Raw genomic sequence first — 19,393 nt, 5'->3', positions numbered from 1 at the left:
AAAAATGCTACTGAATTATTCACGTTTCCATGACATTAAACACCATGCTATGGTATCAATGAGGAAATGGTGATCTGAAATATCTATAGCATCTCTAAATTTATACAGGTTGAGGAGGGGAATGAAGGAAGTTCTAGAATTTGGCCACACCCTACAATATCTATCATTCCATCCTTGCAGAAGAATAAAAACCCTTCTTACTAACGACCAAAATATTCTCTAGCAGACACAAAGTGCCGAGACAGGGAGATTCTTCTCAGTTCTGTAGCAATCAAGTACTTAATGTGACCATAAGGGCTGGAAAATTTAATCAATTCCCCAATAGTCTTGCCGTTGGGTGACCTTCCAAAGCAAGCAGTGCAGAGGGTGAGAGGTGGCGCCATGCACACTCTGCCTTACTCTCAGAATAATGAAAGATGTTTGAATGTTACTGGGTTTTCAGGATACTTTCCTCCCTTAAACATAATATGTTCAGGTAAGTACTAAACAAGAATGAACTTTGACATGCCCCAAAGCCTGCCATCCAAATTTACCTTTCCTAATTTATTCCCACTTACTTTCCAACACAAACCTTCCATCCTGACTAACGTGGTTTCCTCAGCATCTTCAAACTGGCCACACGCCATGCCATGCATGTACACTTAAACATGCCAATAACATACAATTTCTCAATTCCTTAAAGACCTCACTATGGGCTTTCCTGGCTGGCTTTTTTAGGGACTGGCCCACAGATTTATCACAGACCCCTTCTGTATGGACATGCCGTGAGACCGCACCTGGACAAGCATCACGTACAACCTATACACTTCACTAGCACCAGCTCACAGAGCTGCCCCGCAGCGACGAGCTGAATGATGATCATGGTCGTGGAGTAAATGTCCTCTATGCCATTGGCTCAATAACAACCAATGAATGAATGAGAAGCACCAGGGGATTTTTTTTTTTTAAACTACAGATCCTTGGGCCTCCCTGGAGTGTATAGGGCGGGGATAATCATGGCCTTGCTATATTTTTAAAAGCTCTCCAACTGATTCTAGGATTTCAGGAAATTTTAACCATGCCATGAAAGGAAGCTCCAAGGTAAGAGTGTCCCCAAAGTGTCCACTGTAAATCATGGGACGCTTGAAGCAGACCTACCAAGATGAAGAGATAATGTCTACTATCACCTCGACCCATCTTCTGACCCAGCTATAAACCCGACAGGAGAAATGTAAATTTATGCAACTATCTAAGAAGAAAAATTAAATTCACAGCCATGCTCTCATAGTGCTATGACTTGTATATTTCTTTTAAAGCTACTTGACCAATGACTTCTATGGCTTAAAATACAACATTAAAAACTAGGACTGCCCTGGCTGGCGTAGCTCAGTGGATTGAGCACGGGCCTGTGAACCAGAGTATCGCGGTTCGATTCCTAGTCAGGGCACATGCCTGGGTTGCAGGCCAGTTCCCAGCAGGGGACGCATGAGAGGCAACCATACATTGATATTTCTCTCCCACTCTTTCTCCTTCCCTTCCCCTCTCTCGAAAAATAAATAAATAAAATATTTAAAAACAAAAAACTAGGACTTTTTAGCTTTAACTAAGTTTTATGTTTAAAAACCTTTTTATTAAACACTTTCATTTTCGAGATTTGTTTAAAATAACCAGCATGAGCTGGAGTGTTGTGTTTGCAAACAGCAACATTCTGCTGGTACAGATGTTATCGTCATGCTACAAAAAGTTGGTCCAGAGTTTTTATTTTTATGAATCATGGCTATTAAACAATTTGGCAGCCTTTTTAAAACAACAGCTTTGTGTAAATCGATTACTCTGTTTCTTTACATGGAAGCATTTTAATTCTCCATTTCTGGAAAACCTTATCCTGGTAAGATGCCAATATATAACTATTTTATGAAACAATAACATATTCTGAAAACAATAATTTTAATTATAAAACAGCATTTTCTTTATAAGATAAAACTAGTTATCTTTTCATTTTCTCTCTTAATTTTTATATCTTTATTTAAACAACATTAGAAGCTAATTTTAAAACAAAATAATAAGTAAAAAGAAATGAGAAATATATGTGACAATTATGGCAAAAGATCGACAAACAGATGGATAGAAAAGGACAAAAGGACAAATACCACATAAGAAAATTAGACAAAGGACATTAATAGACCATCATCAAAAGAAAGCATAAAAGGCGAATAAACATTTTAAATGTCGATTTTTGCTAGAAGCCAAAATAAACACAAAACTGAACTAAATAATGTTTTTCCTCATCAAACTGACAGCGTTTTTTTGTTAAAACAGTACAGCCAATATGGACAATGGGCACTTGCCTGTTCCCCTGCGAGTCTGAGAGCGAACCTCACAGCCCTTCTGGAAGGTACTTGCCACATGTACCACAAACCTCAAAAGTGCATCTATTCACATGACTAATTTCACTTACAGGACTTCATCGGAAGGAGTCAGATGGACAAATATTCAAAGACACAAGCATGCGCACACACACACACACACAAATGCAATGCAGTACTTGTTACAGCAAAGGCCTGGGGGCGACCTGGGCTCCCAACCATAAGGAGTTAATTTTATAACTCAGGGCCTTTTTTTTTTTTTTTCACTACACTCCTAAAGAAATTTAAGACTATGGGAAAATGGTATTTGTGGTGGTTTCTAGACAGGCTGAGAAGGAAAAGGTCTAAATATTTAATATTTAATATAATAAGTCTTACCAGTATGATGCCAAAACAATTTGAAATATATCTACCCTAAAAAGACCACAAAGCTGAATAGTATCATCTTTGCAGAATGGAATTATGGATCATTTTTATTGCCTTCTTTGGGCTGCTCTTCAACTTTCCTAATTTTCTACATTGAAGATGTTTTACTTTTATACCCAGAGAAAAATTAGACCTGAACATATCTAAAAACTTCAAAGCTCTCCATCACAAGCAGACTAAATTTATTAAGACGGACTTACTACCAAATATGCCCACATTGCAATATTTTCCGTATTTACTTCATACTTAAAAATGACTCAAGGATAAGCAATGAGTACGTAACTTTCGAAAAGTTGTTACCATTTTTCTGAAACACTCGACTCTGGAAAGAGGGCCTCCGCCTCTGCCGGGGCGAGCACCGGGACGTACCGTGCCGGGGTTGGTGACGATCATGCCCTTGCACTCCTCCGCGTACTTCTGCCACTCCAGCTCCTCCCACTGCAGCATGTTGGCGATCTCCTCCTCGGGCACCAGGGCCTTGCTGCAGCGCAGCAAGTACAGGAGGATCTGGTGCATGGACAGCACTTCCTTCCCTCCGTCTGGCGGGGTGTGGAGAGAGAGACTGAAAAGTGAGGCTGCCCAGTGAACAGCCAATCCGCCAAGGAAGGAAAACAAGATGACGGGGAAAACAGCTTTTCTACGAAGGTGATGTAGAACTGACACAGTTCAGCCAGGTGCTGAACAATCCGAAAGCCATTTGTTTCCCTGATGAACAGTACTCGTAAACCATCTCATTTACTAAAACGGTAAGAGCAACATGATAAATGATGAAAGGCTCCATTTGTGAGGTATATGAGTATAAGAAAAGGTGACTACCTAAATAAATTTAAAACCACCAGCTTAAAGAACCACAGTTTGTAAAATACAAAACTTAAATATTTTATCATTCTTTCTAGGGTAACAGATGAAAGCTCTTTAGAAGAGATGTTACTGTCTTAAGGAAACTCTAAGCTTTGGGGATATTTATGGGTGTCTTCAATAAGCGATTACTGTGTTATGGTCTCACTTTTTGGTGTTAATGTGCTGCACCTGCCATAATGAATGGACGTAGAGAGCCTGTGCTAATATCATGACGATGATTACGGAGTTAGTACATGGGAAAATACCAAGTATTCTGAGGCTCACAGAGCACATACCGCGAAGTATGGAAGACAGAAACAATGAAGGACATAATTACAGCTCCTTGGAAAAAGCCAATTAATCTGGTACTTGATTAAACCAGAGTCACTTAACGCGGGCATTAACTTCGGGTGCACAGCCTTCTGCCTCCTCTTTGGACCAACACGTGCAGCCACCTGACACCCCCTTTCTTTGCTTAGGCCCACCCAGAGGAAAGACAACAGCCCTGAAGGTTTAGAGGGCAATGTCCTCCCCTGGTCACTCACAACATATGCTCAGGAACAGCAGTACAGGGCCAAACACTTCACAAGTAATGAGGGAACCAAGATGGCGGGGACGGGTGGGCACAAATGAGTGCCCCGTTTGCGCTGGAGGAGTTAGTGACGGGCAAGGAATTTGGAGTGCCAGAACGTGGAAAAGGGTGAAGGACTTTAACACAAGTTGCTGTGGGCTAAGAACTTGGGAAGGCCTACACATGGGAGAAAGAAGAGAGTAAAGATCAAGATTTCTTTTTTTTTATCTTAGATGCTACTCTGAATCTAGATGGCACTGCTGCTACAGAGATACTGTATATGTAGGCATGCATTCATTCATGAATCTGAATACTTATTTATTTGTTCAGCAAATATTTACTGAGCCCCTACTACTCATCAGGCATTCTCCTGGAAGCCAGGAACACAGTGGCGATCTGAACAAGCATAGACCCTTATACTTACTGCAGGGGACGGAAAGAGAATACACAACTACGTAACAGATCATGCTGCAGTGAGGACCGTGGAGGAGACCAAAATGGGCCAGGGCCTGCAGCTATGTGTAAATGGGTGGTCCAGAAAGGTGTCTGTGACAAGGAGCCATGTGAGCAGAGACTGAAAGCAGCAGAGAAGCCCACCATGCAGCAATCTGGGAGACCACTGTCGGGGTTCACAGCAGGTCCACAGGTAGAGAGAGACTCGAGTGTTCCAGGAAGTGTGGATGGAGTGAAATGAGGAGAGTGTGAGAGAGGCAGCAAGACAGTCTGTTCGTGCAAAGCTTTCCAGAGCACAGCAAGAGCTCTGGATTCCATTCTCAGGTGGGAGCATGTTTCCAACACAATGGACCACTACGTGTGGGCCATATCAGTCATGGGGAAAAAACACACAAAAAAGCCATAGGTCTAGGCCCTCATGATGCCCGCAGAGTAATAATGATTAGTCACAATTCCTAGAGGGATCTTTGCAGAAAACATTCTGCAGACAGAGTTCTCTTAACCAAGGAGTCACTAAACACAAAATACAATCAACTCACATGAGGACCTGTTCTATCTACTGACTCAGATTATTGTTCACAGCAGTGACATTTTTTATGCCTCATTACAAAACATCTGCCTTAGACCCAGGAATCACTTTGATTAACAAACTTCCATGATTAATGACCTATTTATACATCAGAGTTTGTCTCAAGACATTTCAATACGCCTCTGTGTGACATGTATTCCTCAGTGAGGTCCCCCTCTTTGCAAAGGGGCCCAGCAAACCCTAGTGCCGTTTGTCACAATGCCTACTGTCATTGTGGGCCCACAGTAACCTCTGCTCCCAGGGGCCCTGAGGTGAGCGGGTGAACGAGAGAACTCCACTGCCCCGCACCAGACCCTCCTGCATTTGCTGTGGTGCAGCAAGGCCCTGGTGCCCAAGGAGGACATCGCCGCTGGAACATGTCAGCTTGCGCTGCATGTGCATGCAGTCAGCACAGCAGGGATAAGGGTGACCGACCGGCAGAGCCTTGAGACAAGGAACCACCAAGGAAAGAAGGAGTAAAATAGGATTTGGCTTATAATCTGGTATTTGGTAAGATTCCTAAAGAGTACTTTGGACCAATAAGGGTACAGCAGGAGTCCAGGGTACCATGAGAAGGAGCAGAGTGCTGTTTTCCTATAAGGATCAGAAAAAAAGTTTTGAAATTTTACTGGGAGAGGTTGGCTGGTGCACAGTGGATGGAGCAAACAGATGCAAGTCCAAGGAAACGAAAAACAGCACTAGATTCTCGCCACAAGCAGTTTCAGATGGCTGACTTCACGGAACTTCAAATAAAAGTGAAATACAGTAGGGGCATTGAATTTAAAGCAAAAAGACTAGAAAACCAAAAGAGTTGCCAGAAGAAGAACACACAAGTCTACAAACCCGGAGTATTGCCCAGTTCAGGAGAATACTCGCAAGATAAAGACGGAAGGCCAACCATGCCTGCAGGAACGCTTCCACGGAGTCTGGGCACGAAGCTGCCAACGAGGGAGGGGCCCTGCGGCAGCCCAGAAACTGGGAAACTTTAAATAAACACGCACGCACGCACACACACACAGCAGGTGCAAAGTCGGTAATACTGAAGGAGAAAGTGTAAACCCGTGTTGAAATCTGCTAAATATTTAAAATAGCACCTAAAACCTAAAAAGGTAGATATTTAGCACTGTGAAAAAGTAGAAACCCAAGGCAGACAACCTAAGGAGGGGGACTGAGCCGCTGCCTCTGGTTCAATAACGGGGTGCACTCCTTATGCCAATACAAGGAAAGACAGACAAGACCAGAGAGTCTTGCCAGAGCCCTGCAAGGGCGCGTCCGCACGCCCAGCCCAGCGAGAAGACACTCATAAATATTTGTGGAATGACTTTCTGAAGCAGATAAATAACAAAGCCATTCGCTCACAGACGGCCATGAATTTACTAATGTTAATGAATTGGCTCTTTTGGTTTGTCTGCTTTGCTACATGTTTATGTTGGGGATTTATGGAACTATGTCACCGCGGGCTAAGAAGTAATTTTGATCTCGTTGGCTGAGATAAATAGGACATGATATAAATGAGAAATCGAGCGGGTAAGCTAAGGTTAGCAGGAGCTGCGCCAGCACTGGGACCGAGACCCGTGACAACGGCTCATTATTCGGGAAGAACTGGAGTTTGTGTTTCAGGCAATGAATCTGGACAGTCATTAACGAACTGACAGACTTTATAAACTGTTTCTTAGAGACCCAATTCTCTCCATTTATATTGCTGGATTATTTATGTGGTTATTTGTGGGGAGGGCAATCTGTTAGGAAATTTGTGTTAAGAATATGGCTGGTTACACAAGTATTTCTCGGCAGTCTACCACTCAATTTTAAGAAATACAAACATGCCTTCCCCTTTCCCTCCACGGAGAATAACGGAGTAACTGCATCACTATGTCTTCAGTGTACTCTGAGTAACACGCCCTTACATAATTTGCATGTTTGAAAATTTGTATTAACAACAGGTATTTCCTAAACTTCCCAAATATAAAGTCAAATTAAGATGCCATCTCGATTAGTGGTTTTTTTAAGCCGCACTTGCCTCCTGGGAATTCTGAGACACTCTCCCGCCCTCCTGCCCCGTCAGCCACACTAAGAACTCCTTCTTCAGAATGGGGCCACTTCCAACAACAGACCTGCAAAACCGACTCAGGATTCCGAAGCTCCGCTACAGCAATGGCACAAACACGAGCAGGCGCTCCCGTTAATGCAGCTTTCCCAGCTTGAATTACACCGTGCCCCGGCCCCAGCTACAGCCAAAATAAACTTTAAAAGGGCTCCAGGAGAGTTCATGTCAACTGTCTGACTACTAGAGGGAGGTGTGAGGATAAGAAAAAAATTGAAAAAATTATTAAAATCTCAATAAACTGTTTCATGGTTTCACTTCTAGCAAACTGACCTTCGCTGAATAATACTTAGTTTAAACCATAGCTTAATTTTGAATAAATCTGTATAAAGCAACTGAGATAGCTATCTTGAAAACAAGTTAACCGGAGAACTGAAAAAAGTATGATGCTGGACAGACTTTCAACCAGAGACAATAAACGGGTATCAACGAAAAGCGCGTGAGAATGGAGGACCATGAACAAATCCCCGAAACACAAACCAGCCACACACTCTCCCGGGAGTGCGTGTGAGATGCCAGCACTAACAGCGAACTTCCTCCTGCCTATTAGACGAAGCTACAGAAGATGAGTAATACTCAGTGCCGGCAGATGTACAGAAGATGTGTACTGTGAAAAATGTTAGTCACAACTACAAAGTATGTTAGTAACAACTACAAAGTTTCCTTTTTAGAGGAAACTTGGCCAGTATCTTTCCAAATTTAAAATGTGCATGTTGTTGTAACAAATAATTTCATGTCTAGGACTCCACCTTAGAGAAACAAAGACATAAATGCCGAAGAATAATAGATGCACAGACTATTCCGGAAGTATTTTTATAATGGGGGGAAAAACAGAGATCTCCAAAATATTCCTCATGAGAGGAATCATCAAAAATCAATGTCTACTCATACTGTGGAATTCTATCTAGGTTTTAAAGAACAAGGCAGTGTATCTATATAGGGGATGCCTCTCTATAAATACAAGCGACGTAACATACTGAGTATTAATTAGCCCACTGATAGACAAAAGCATTAATTCTTCCTATACCGGTTACAACAAATACAAAACAAACCTCTCAGAGCACCTACTCACTTTCACACACCGAGAAAGGGTGCTCACTTTTTACTCTACACGCTTTTGCACTCTTTGTCACATACACGTGTACACACACACCAAGTCAACCCAGGTAAGGGCAGAGGTATCACTTCAATTCTGTGAAGAAAACATGGTCATTTTTCACCATAAATGGTGCCTGGTCAATTGGGTATCCATACTGAAATCTTCAAGGTTTCTTTAGTATGTATATTTTCAAAGTATATCGTGTTTGAAAAATAAATCAACAGACCTTTTTTTTTAATGACAACATGTTACCCCTATATAGTATGAAAAACATTTTGTGAGACTAAAAATCCCACAAAGTAAGTATCTGACATAAGATTTTTCTTTATGATGATTCTAAAACTGTCTACTTTCTCTTACAGACTTGCTTACTCGTAAAATTCCTAGAGGCAGATAGATACCGAAAGAAAAGGCTTTTCAAAAAACTCATTCTTACGCCGCCACTTTATAGTAAGTTCACTGCTACAGCTCCATTATAAAATGTATTCACTTGAAAAGAAAAAAGGACTTCTCAATAAAATAAAACCAGATGTATAAAGGGCAAGAGCTTTTGAATACATCTGCCAAACAAAATAAACATTAACAATAATGCTAAAAATGTGGGTAACACTATTCTAAAATAAAAATAAGTCTTTATGACTGAGTGACTGGACTGAAGAAAGGGCAAAATCCTGAGAAAAATCTAAGCCAGACTGAATAGACAAGAAACAAAAGCCACAGAGAGGTGCGTCAGAGCTAGGTGCTTCCTTAGGAGGGAGCAGAGCTTCCTTAGGCAGGAAAGTAAGCAGAGCTCACCTGGCAGACCAGGTCCAGGGCCAGGTACCACGTTAGGCTAAATCTGAAGCATGTCCCTGGATGTGGTCTTTTGGAGGCTGGCTTTGACATCAGCAGCAGCAGGGTGGGGATGAGGTCAGTGGGGCTGGGGTACCCCAGCAAAGCCAGCTGTGAGTGGCCCCAAGTCTGACAGGCTCTAAGGTGAATTCTAAGGCCTGGGGGAGGCAGGCTTCCTGCTCCAGGTGGCAAAAGGGCAGCAAGCGTGAGGAGGGGAGCGTGAGCGTTCAATGAAATTTCTGAAACTGCTGATACACAGATAGGAGCTTAAAGCTCAACAGCCAAAATTACAGATCGCAGTTTTATCACAGCAGCCAAATTTCTGCACCAGCATCTCTGAGTGGCCCACATATGGGAGAAGAAAAAGGGAGCGCTTGAACTGACATTTCCATGGAGGATGGTGGTTAGCAGAAGGCGCCGAGCCCACCAGAGCTGAGAGACATAAATCAGAACATGGGACCAAAGCAAGAAAGCAAAGAAAGGCGACTATGCAGGGAGAAAAGGGAAGATCCAAGTGAAAGCAAAGCAACTGAGGGGATGGGAGGCTGGAAGTACAGAGGGCACCAGCGGTGAACGAGGAATCAGAACGGGAGCCTAGGGGTGAATGCATTCGGTGCGGCGAAGACTTTGCAAATGAAACAACGCCCAAGATTTCATTATAAACCCAACTATTTTAGAAACACTAAATATAATGCCATATCTCACAGTTACACTCTTGAAAAACATTTAGAAACAGTTGAAATATCACTTAAAACATGTCGTATGGTTACTTCTATTTTTTTCATGTAGTGAAAAAATAAATTCTTGTTTTATCACTGTAAAATTAATAAAAATGTCAAAAAAAATACGTAAAAACAAGTCCAATACCACTACCTCAATACAAGAATTACTATAGTAATTTTTAGCATATTATAGTCATACTGTACATAAAATTTTATAATCATTGTTTTCCAATTAACTCTATGCGTTTTGAAGCTACATGCATTTTTCCCTATTAATTTTAACACTTGCAAGATATTTTATCAAGTGGAACTTCATAACGTATCAATCAGTTCTCCCGCTGCTCACGTACTTTGGGGCTACCACAGACTGCACAGGGGTGTGATCACGGAGCGTAATTCCACATTGTTACGTGCCGGACTGGGGAAGCAGAGACTCACCGGTGTCTGTGGTGGGAAAGGTGTCCCTAAAGATTGAAAGGGGAAGGGCAGGCTGATTGCCAGACGCACTATCTCAATGGGTCACTGACAAGCCAGAAGATTTACCTGGAAGAAATCTTACAAAACGTGGCATGAAGTGAAATCTTGGGCAGCAGGGAGGACTGTCTTCAAACAGAGGACCTAAAGCAAACAAGTGAAGGGGAAAGAAGAAAAGTAAATAAAACAGCCTTAGAAAGCAGACACTGTGACTTAATCCCTAAGATTCGTGATAATGACGAACACACACCACCAGAAGAAGGGGCATTAAAAAACCCACTGCTCTTCTTAGCAGGTAAATCAGTCACATGGCAGCTGCTGCAAACATCAGGAGAAGTCAGCTGTGAGGTCGACCCAAACGAGAATGGAAGCCCCAAGGACATGTGCTGTATGATGTACAGGGCAAAACTATTTTTAGGAATTCAAAAATATAAAGATTTTTGTTATAACTGAACTACTGCATGATACAATATGCTTGTTTTCACTCCTTCCCATTTTAATCAAATACAACTGGAGGGGGAAGAGAGAAATGCTATTAAAAACTTGTTTTGAAAAGCCATTCATCGATACACTGTTTGAAAACAAATAAATAAATGTCTGCTGGAATAGAGCCTCCAAAAGAGGAAACTATTACCTAACATCCAAGTACCAATCTTGAATTAATGTAGCTCACAGTGTATGAATTGTGTTTTTAGGGCTAACCAAAGTTTCGTTTTAATACATTATTATCTTGGAAGTTTATTACAGCAAAGCTCAGTAGATTTAAAATATTAACTAGTGAGATGCACATAAATCAAGGTAATTACTCATAATAACTGACACCACCTCCGTGCACGTCAGCGGGGTGATGGGCAATGGCGTTCTGAGCAGCAGGCACTGTCAGCCTGTATTAGAAAAAGGTCCCGGGCTCCAGCGGCACAATCGGTTAGCACGCGGTATTTATGAGACAGTGCACAGCGGGGAAAAAAGATCCTTAAGGACATACTCATGTCACGCTCTTCCCTGGGTATTTCAGAAAATAATACAAACTGCAATTATGTTCCTGCCCCCTCCATGGCACAATGTTCTAGAAGCATTACGCTTTTCTTTAAACCCTGTTATTTACCTTTAAGATTCCAGTCGTATAATTCCAAAATATCTCTGAATAGGAATAATGAAAATAGTTCAAGTCCCTTCACACAAAAATTCTGAAAAATAAACCAAAATTGAATTATTATAGAACAGCAAATATATACCTCAACATTAACTAAAGGTTCAACTTGTTCTACTCAAGTGTCTTAAAAAGTGTCTTATTAAAACTATACAAAAACCATGTAATTTCCTAAAACGTGTAACCACCATCCTACAAAGCATAACTCACTGGCTCGAGACACAAATGAAGTAGGCGACCATGGCATTAGGTTTCCCAAGAAAATGCGAACTCAGTCTTTCACAACAGGTAAGTAAAATGAGGAGAAATTTAAAAATGGAAGTCTTCTTTATGTCATATTTTTCTAACCCAATTATAAAATCAGAATCTCCTGGGGGCTTCTTGTCATTCGAATTACACACCCACATGCCCACAGGCTCTGATAGGTCTGCCCCTCCCCGGCCCTGCTCGCTGACCCCCCAACCCACCCGGAGTCACTGCGACAGATCAATGGTAAACAGAGGCCTTTCGGGACAAAAAAAGTCAAATTCTTAACAAAGGCAAACAATGGGCTATGAAAAACTACAAAACTTTGTACCAAAATTTCTCCAGTAAACAAGCTTAACGGATGACATATATGCAAGTTAAGATTTGTCTCATAATTCTTCCTCCTATTTGTTTGCTCAGGTTCATAAATCACCCTGAGTAAGATAACTCCAGAGTCACAAACCTCCACAATAGCAAATGAAGGCTTATGACCTTAAAAATCAAAAGAAAGCAAAAAGCCCTTTTAAGCTAGAGAGTGAAGGGAAGGCCCTTTCTCTTTAATTCTGTTTGAAAGACAGGTAGAATCACTAGGACTTGCTTTGAATGAAACAGGTGCAAGCTGAGCACGTGTATCATGCTTATCAATTCCCCCTGGTGCTCGGCTGCCCGTGACCGAGCTACACTGTTAAACAAGGTTCGCAAGAAGAGCCGGGAGCTCAGGAAATCGACCCCAACTCCAACACAAGGTTAAGTGCACAAGCTTGTTGGCTGTCTAGTTGTTATTTCTTCGTGTGATTTGTTGACATCACTAAATTCAAGATCAGGCAATGAATCATCCTGAGATTCACATTAATCTTGCTTTGGAATTTTAAACCTCTCGCATATATTTAGATAAATCTGCTGCTGAGCATCCGCAGTGAAAAACAATTAGGAAAAATATGTAAATATATGGGAAGAAAAATGAACCAAGCATTGATCTTGTCATTGGAGATAATGAATAAGATTATTTCAACAGCTATCAGATTCAGTTTCACTATTCTAATTTCCTCTGGTAACTGCCAGTAATCAAAACCTGTCCCCTATCCAGAACAAGCTGGAAACGAATGCAAAGTTACTATCAGCAGATGTGAAACAAGGGCTCCAAAGCTGAAATACGTCCTGAATTTTAACCCTGTGTATCTCACTGACCCTTTCAGCAGTGAGCCCCATACTTTAGGGATATTCCAAGGGCCAAAAGCCAGAGCTGGCCAAGCTCAGTGCTTTAAAGATGTAAGTGTGGAGTAAACAAAAGAGCAAACTGTTAAATAATCGGCCTTACCTCAGGCATCATCTCTTCGATAAAATGAATCGTGTAATCTATGTTGAATCTGATTACTTTACACAGTGGAATCTGCAATGACAAGGAGAGAGTCAGTTCCGCAACACCGTCCTGCCGACTCCCCGGCGCACCTGTCTTCCACCTGACCCGAAAGACCATCAACCACAGGAGAAGGCCGCACTCAATCTACGCTGCTGACAGCGCTGCCCGGGAAGCTTGACCAGCACTGCTGGCTTTCATGGCAGGAACCCAGCTGGCCCGGCCCCTGCAGGAAACCTGCATAATGCTGGTGCTTAACGAACTGTATGAGCAACACAAACATGACAAGAACCCATTAAAACCAAACAAATGGCCTCTAAAGAATTAATAAAACCACACGTAAATGCTTCTTTTTCTTGGCTTTTTGAAAGTGTTCAGAACTTTGACTCTTCGGGCAGATCAGGGAGAGCGGGCTGACAGCTCATACGAATTCCAAGGTCACTGATGTGCACACAAGTCGGGCTGCCCGGCTGGCTCTGGGCAAAGGGGACCATGGCGGTGATACAATGGAGCATAATGACAGTGATGGCTGGCAGCATTTACTGAGCCAGGCGCTGTTCTGATGCTTCGCCTACTGTCACTCACGTAACCACCCTGTGAGGCAGGTGCACTACTACCCCCTTGGACAGAGGAGGAAACCAAGGCACCGTGCCCAAGGCAACTGCTGGCTGGTGAGTCGAAAATCTTGCTCTAGACTCCCCGTCTAAGCCACTAGCTGGGTAACCAGGAGAGAGAGAGAGAGAGAGCGAGCGCGTGCATATATATATATATATATATATATATATATATATATCGCGCGCACACACACATTACCTGCTGTAATACTCAAGGTCCATGGGAAACAGAGTCATGTTAAATAAATCCCAATCTGTCCTGTTTTACCATTGTTTCATCAGACACTAACTTGGTGTCTAGATATAACGGTTTTCCATAAGTATATTTTTGAATGAAGGGAGGAAGCAGAAATGGGGGTGTGAGTTCACTGCAGCAGCTTGGCTGACTAGCTGGGGGAAATAATAGACTCAGGAGCCCTGGAGAGGTGTCAAGTAGGCTTTTCTGGCCGTTCAATCTGTCCATAAGATGATTTTATATAAATGGAATCGTTTTTACAAACCACAGCAATCAGAAAGAAACAAATTTTAATTCTACCGAATTAAAATTTCCTACCATTCAAACGAATGGTAGGAAAAACAAAAAGTCTTATAATGCCATCTACTGGAAATCTTTTTCTCAGAAATCAAATTTAGTTCTTAGGTGTTTTTCATTTTTTTAAAGGATAATAGCTTATTCAAGTAAAATTCATACTTCGTTTTAATAAGAGATCCACAGTCAACCTTCTTGTGGTATGAATCTCAAATCAACTGAAGCAACATGCTAAGGCCACTATCATTTTTAAGTTCTTTTTATTTCTATATTTAAAAATGATCTGAGAGCTACAAATTTGGGCATTACTCATATTTTTTAAATACCTACTCTTTGTTTACGACAATATTAGGTTCACAGTTACTCTAATATAAGTCACAGCTCCTACCTTTTTCAAAAAGTAAGGATCTAAAGGAGGAAGAAAGGCTTGTAAGAAAGTGTCAATAGAATATGACACAATGTAACTTATAAGTACAATTAAAAAACAAATACGCAAACAGGATTATAATGTTCAAAAGAACCAAAGAAGGTAACATTTGAGTTGAGTCTTCAAAGATGGGGAATGATGTTCTAGGTCACCCAGAAAAATTAAGTTGGGGAAGAGAGGATATTTCGTTTCTAGCATGACAGATAAGAGGGAGCCGAGAGAATTACAAGTGATCTAGCTGTTCAGGAGAAAAGTACGTGGGGAGAGAAGCAAGATGAGGTTTGACAAGAGAGTATGAACTATATTACACAAATTGTATAAACAATGTTAAGGACTCAGGGCTCATCCTGTGGCAGTGAAAAGTCATTCAAGCACTCTAAGTGAGAGGCTCTCAGAGTTTACATTTTGGATGAGTTGCTATGTAAACAGTGTGGGGATGGTTTAGAGCAGAGCAAGGCAGGAAAACCAGAAGATCAGACTAGGAGCTAATGAAACAGTCCAGAAGCCAAGTGAAGAGAAGACTGGGAAGGAGAGGAAATTTTTTAAACATAAGAGATGTTACTGAAATACAGTGTCCGATCTGATATGGAAGTGAAAAAGAAGAAACAATAAGGAAAAATTTCTAGGTTTTCAGCCTAAGTGACTAGACACATGGCAATGACATTAACACAAAGAAATCCACAGGGTGTCCTGAGTACTCAAACGCAGTATGTGGGAATGATGGTGAGTTTGGTTTCGCACACGTGCCCGACAGGCAGTGTGAGTTTAAGTGTGAAGCACAGAGCCATACGTCACAGACGTAAGTATCACTTTGGTGGGCATGAGAATATGCACAGGACAGAAAAGGACCAGAGCCCTTGGGAAGACTAAGGAGGCAGCAGGCAGGGAAAGAGCAAAAGTGTAAACTTGACTCCTTCTACCATGTGCAAAAGCAACTCGCATGGGTGACACATGCCAGTCTGATCCTTTCCCCAGACCATTTCGAAAACCACTTTGGAAGATTCTTCCTTTGACCTCTCCTCGCATGTACACTTTATTTCTGCTGAACTCTCATCCACACCCCCAGGGCCCTCCTCAGACACACACACTGGACAGGCAGGATCTGCTTTTCTATTCAGACTCCCATCTCTCTCTAAGATGCAAAGAGAACCTGTCATTTTCCTACACGTTGGGAGCTCAGTTGATTGGAAGCCTCCCTGGCTAATCAAATAATACAAATACTTACCATCATTTCTTAAAGCATCTTTGGCTACTGACTGATACTAACTCCCTTTTCATCATACCAAGCAAAACGCCCTCCCTAAACTTCTACGTTCGACTCTCCTACCTCCAGGCACTAAGTAACCAAATCAGGACAGGGGGCCGGTGGGAATGGAAAGCCAATAAAGGTGGGAGGGAAATGACCATAGGGCTTTCTGTGAGGACAGGACAAAGTGTCACACACCTAATATGTATATATCTTTATAATTTCAGTTCTGTTGTCAAAGACCTTAGTAATAGCAGATATTAGAAGTAATAGTATTCGTACTACATAAAAGGATTAAATTCTCCCTCCACGCTCTATACTTAGCCAACAAGGCTTTCAATCCACTTCAGTCCAAGCAGACCTTAAGAGAACTTGTCAGAACTAGATTTGGTTGAGATTCTAACGTCACAGTCATTTGCATGCCGTTCTTGCTGATGTGTTCTCTCTAGCAAGAAAATGAATCAGATCAGCAAAGTGATTTAATCATTCCTTTTCTTGGGAGGCTATTTCCAATTCAAGAGGCCTTTGATGGATCTAATCCCCATGAACTGTACAACACTCAGCTTAAAACTCGATTTATTTTATCAACATCTCTAACATAAATGATGGGGCTTATCTTCTCATTACAGAGTTAAGTTCTCAAATTTGGAGAACTCGAATATTTTTGTATAAAATATATGCTGAAGCCACGAATTTTTCAGTCCTATACTTTATCTTATAATAACAGTAACACATGCAATTAATTTAGCATTAATGGCCTCTCAGTGCCAAAGCTGAGGGATTTTATTGAAATAACACTCAGATAATCACTTGTCCAAGGTCACATAAATAATAAGAATTAGCTTAAAAAAACACAAAAAAACAAAGAATTAGAAGATGCAAATCCAGGCCTGTCAGACATCTTCCCCAAAATGAGAAGTGAGATATTGATTACATGCCAAGCTCTGTATGATAAATATTTTCATATGTCATCTAATTTTTTTAAAAAGCCTATTGCTAAAACCAATACCCCTAAGAGAAATCAAGCCTTATAAAGGCTGAGAAGTCCAATCATATGGATTGTGAGTGGAATGCACCAATGTGTCTCTGTAAAGCCAAACTGCTCTCCTGCTTGGAACAAGGTGGTATCCTAAAAGTTCACATAAGATCTAGACTACTTCTAGGGCATCAAAAAAATCAGATGACAGGTATTTTTAAATATTTTCACGGTAACTAAATTATCTGTAGCTGCAAAGCCTCTAAGGGGGAGAAAAGTGAGATGCGCTTCACGGCGGGGAAGCCAGACTGAAGGCCTCCTAAGAGCCTTTCCTTCTGCAGGGCTGGACGTGGTGCAACGAAGGGTCTGAGGGCCTAACTGAGCCATTCCATGAAGACAACAAACCCCACAAAATTCAAAAGCCTCCTGGTGCATTTCCACGTAGACTGTTTACAATTAGTCCACCCTGGCTGCTGTAGCTCAGTGGATTGAGTGCAGGCCTGCGAACCAAAGGGTCGCTGGTTCGATTCCACACCAAGGCACATGCCTGGGCTGCAGGCCAGGTCCCCATTAGGGGGCATACGAGAGGCAACCACGCATTGATGTTTCTCTCCCTCTCTTTCTCTTTTCCTTCCCTTCTCTCTAAAAAAAAATAAATAAAATCTTAAAAAAAACAGTGCTACATAAAATTCTATAAGTATGCAAAGTGACAAATGCTAACTGGACTTACTGCTTTGATCAGTTCACGATAAATATAAACACTGAATCATTCATTACATTGTGTCCCTGAAACTAATACAATGTTATGTATCAACGAGACCTCAAGAGAATAGTCCAATATTAGACCCCCTTCTCCATTATGGTCCGCCCTGAAGGTAAATGGGGTATGTATTATCAAATGGTTTTATTTTTACATTTATGGTCTAATATCTTCTCAAAGCACACTGTCTAGGATAAAATATACTGTGGAATAAAAATAATCTCATTAAGCCCTGGCTGGTGGTGTAGCTCAGTGGGTTGAGAGTGGCCTGCGAACCAAACAACCACAGTTCGATTCCCAGCCAGGGCACATGCCTGTGTTGCAGGCCAGTTCCCAGCAGGGGACACATGGGAAGCAACCATACACTGATATTTCTCTCCTTCTTTCCTTCCCTTCCCCTCTAAAGATAAATAAATAAAATCTTTTAAAAAATTTCATTAAAAAAAACAATTTGTTTTAAACTAGGCTCACTATGGAATCATGTCCACTTATAAAGAAAAAGAGAATGAGAAAGAGGAAAAGGTTTGGCAAAGACTTGAATCTTTACTCTCCAAAGGAACAGAAGTTCAAGTTTTAAGTTAACAGAAAACTAAACTAGCTTCTCAAACTGCATGTGTGATTTATTGTAACCAAACCAGAAATTAAAAACATTCTATTTCAACGTGGATACACCGCAGCTCGAATTCATTCAGTTTTATAACGGTGTCTAGACCAGGTAAAGGAAACTGCTGCACCCTCTTCCTTAGCCGCCAGCAAATTCACTCGATGTCCAACTGGAATACGGAATAAGCAAGACAATCCCCAAGACTGCCAGCTTTGAGACCAAGATTTTGACTCACAGATACAGAACTGCCATTTGAACTGATTACTAACAGAGCAGCCTTAATACCTGTATAAAAATATCATAGATCTGTATGTCAGACAAAGTCTCCTAAAGAAGACACATTCCTGGGATTCAAAAGCAGAAAAGTGTATGAAAGTAATTCAGGCTCCTCCTGATGTCCTAAACCAGCTCTATTTCTTTTTCCGTTGTTCTGAGACTAAAGAGTAGCTTCTCCTTAAAACTTTCCAACTTTCTTTTGAAGGACACCCAACCCAAAATAGCTCTGACACGTTACTCCACAGTTTATCCTTCTTTTTCAATCTTTCACACTCTCAAAAGGTTATTCTGACACGTTTACTTGCACCATTTAATGTGGACCAAACCTGTGATTCATTAGCACACGTCGCACTCCCACCTGACACACACGGCCACAGACTTCCTGCAGCTCATGCAGAGGGACACAAAGTAAATGTTACTTAGAAGTCAGATGAAAAGAAATTTACTCTGAGGGAAGGCAGGGAAGGAAGGGGTACAGGGACAGAACGCGCCAGCCAACGAGCACATACTTACATTGGTCAGGGGGGCATGTGCAAACATAGAAAATCCCTCAAAGATGTACTCGTGATCATCATACTCTATAACAGTTGGCCTGTCAGTCTGAAAGCAAACAGAAACACAAAGCCTGAGTTAAGCAATGCTGTGATTTGCATGTGCAGAAATGCGTCAGAGTACAGAGCAACCAGCAAGAAAAATGTAAGTGCTCCACAAACTCAGTTAACGTTTTTCCAAACACCAGGAATAACTGCACACAAAAGTTCCATTTTAGGTGGCA

At 41.5% G+C, this 19,393-nt stretch overlaps 1 protein-coding gene across 5 annotated transcripts in view; it reads right to left on the bottom strand.

Moving 5' to 3' along the window:
- Positions 1 to 19,393, bottom strand: part of DROSHA (drosha ribonuclease III) — a 106,226-nt gene that overhangs the window by 55,173 nt on the left and 31,660 nt on the right. For all 5 annotated transcript variants that reach the window (XM_053657347.1, XM_053657345.1, XM_053657346.1 and 2 more), the window contains 5 exons: positions 19,132 to 19,218; positions 13,148 to 13,219; positions 11,539 to 11,620; positions 10,503 to 10,577; positions 3,141 to 3,310 (listed from right to left, as the gene is read on the bottom strand). In XM_053657347.1, coding sequence (XP_053513322.1) covers positions 3,141 to 3,310; positions 10,503 to 10,577; positions 11,539 to 11,620; positions 13,148 to 13,219; positions 19,132 to 19,218 — 486 coding nt within the window. The remainder of the gene's footprint in view (positions 1 to 3,140; positions 3,311 to 10,502; positions 10,578 to 11,538; positions 11,621 to 13,147; positions 13,220 to 19,131; positions 19,219 to 19,393) is intronic.

Source organism: Artibeus jamaicensis, unplaced genomic scaffold, assembly GCF_021234435.1.
Source record: "Artibeus jamaicensis isolate MK-2021 breed Jamaican fruit bat unplaced genomic scaffold, CSHL_Jam_final scaffold_369, whole genome shotgun sequence".
Classification (NCBI taxonomy): domain Eukaryota; kingdom Metazoa; phylum Chordata; class Mammalia; order Chiroptera; family Phyllostomidae; genus Artibeus; species Artibeus jamaicensis.
The sequence above is the reverse complement of the archived record's forward strand: the minus strand, read 5'-3'. Positions and strand labels throughout refer to the sequence as shown.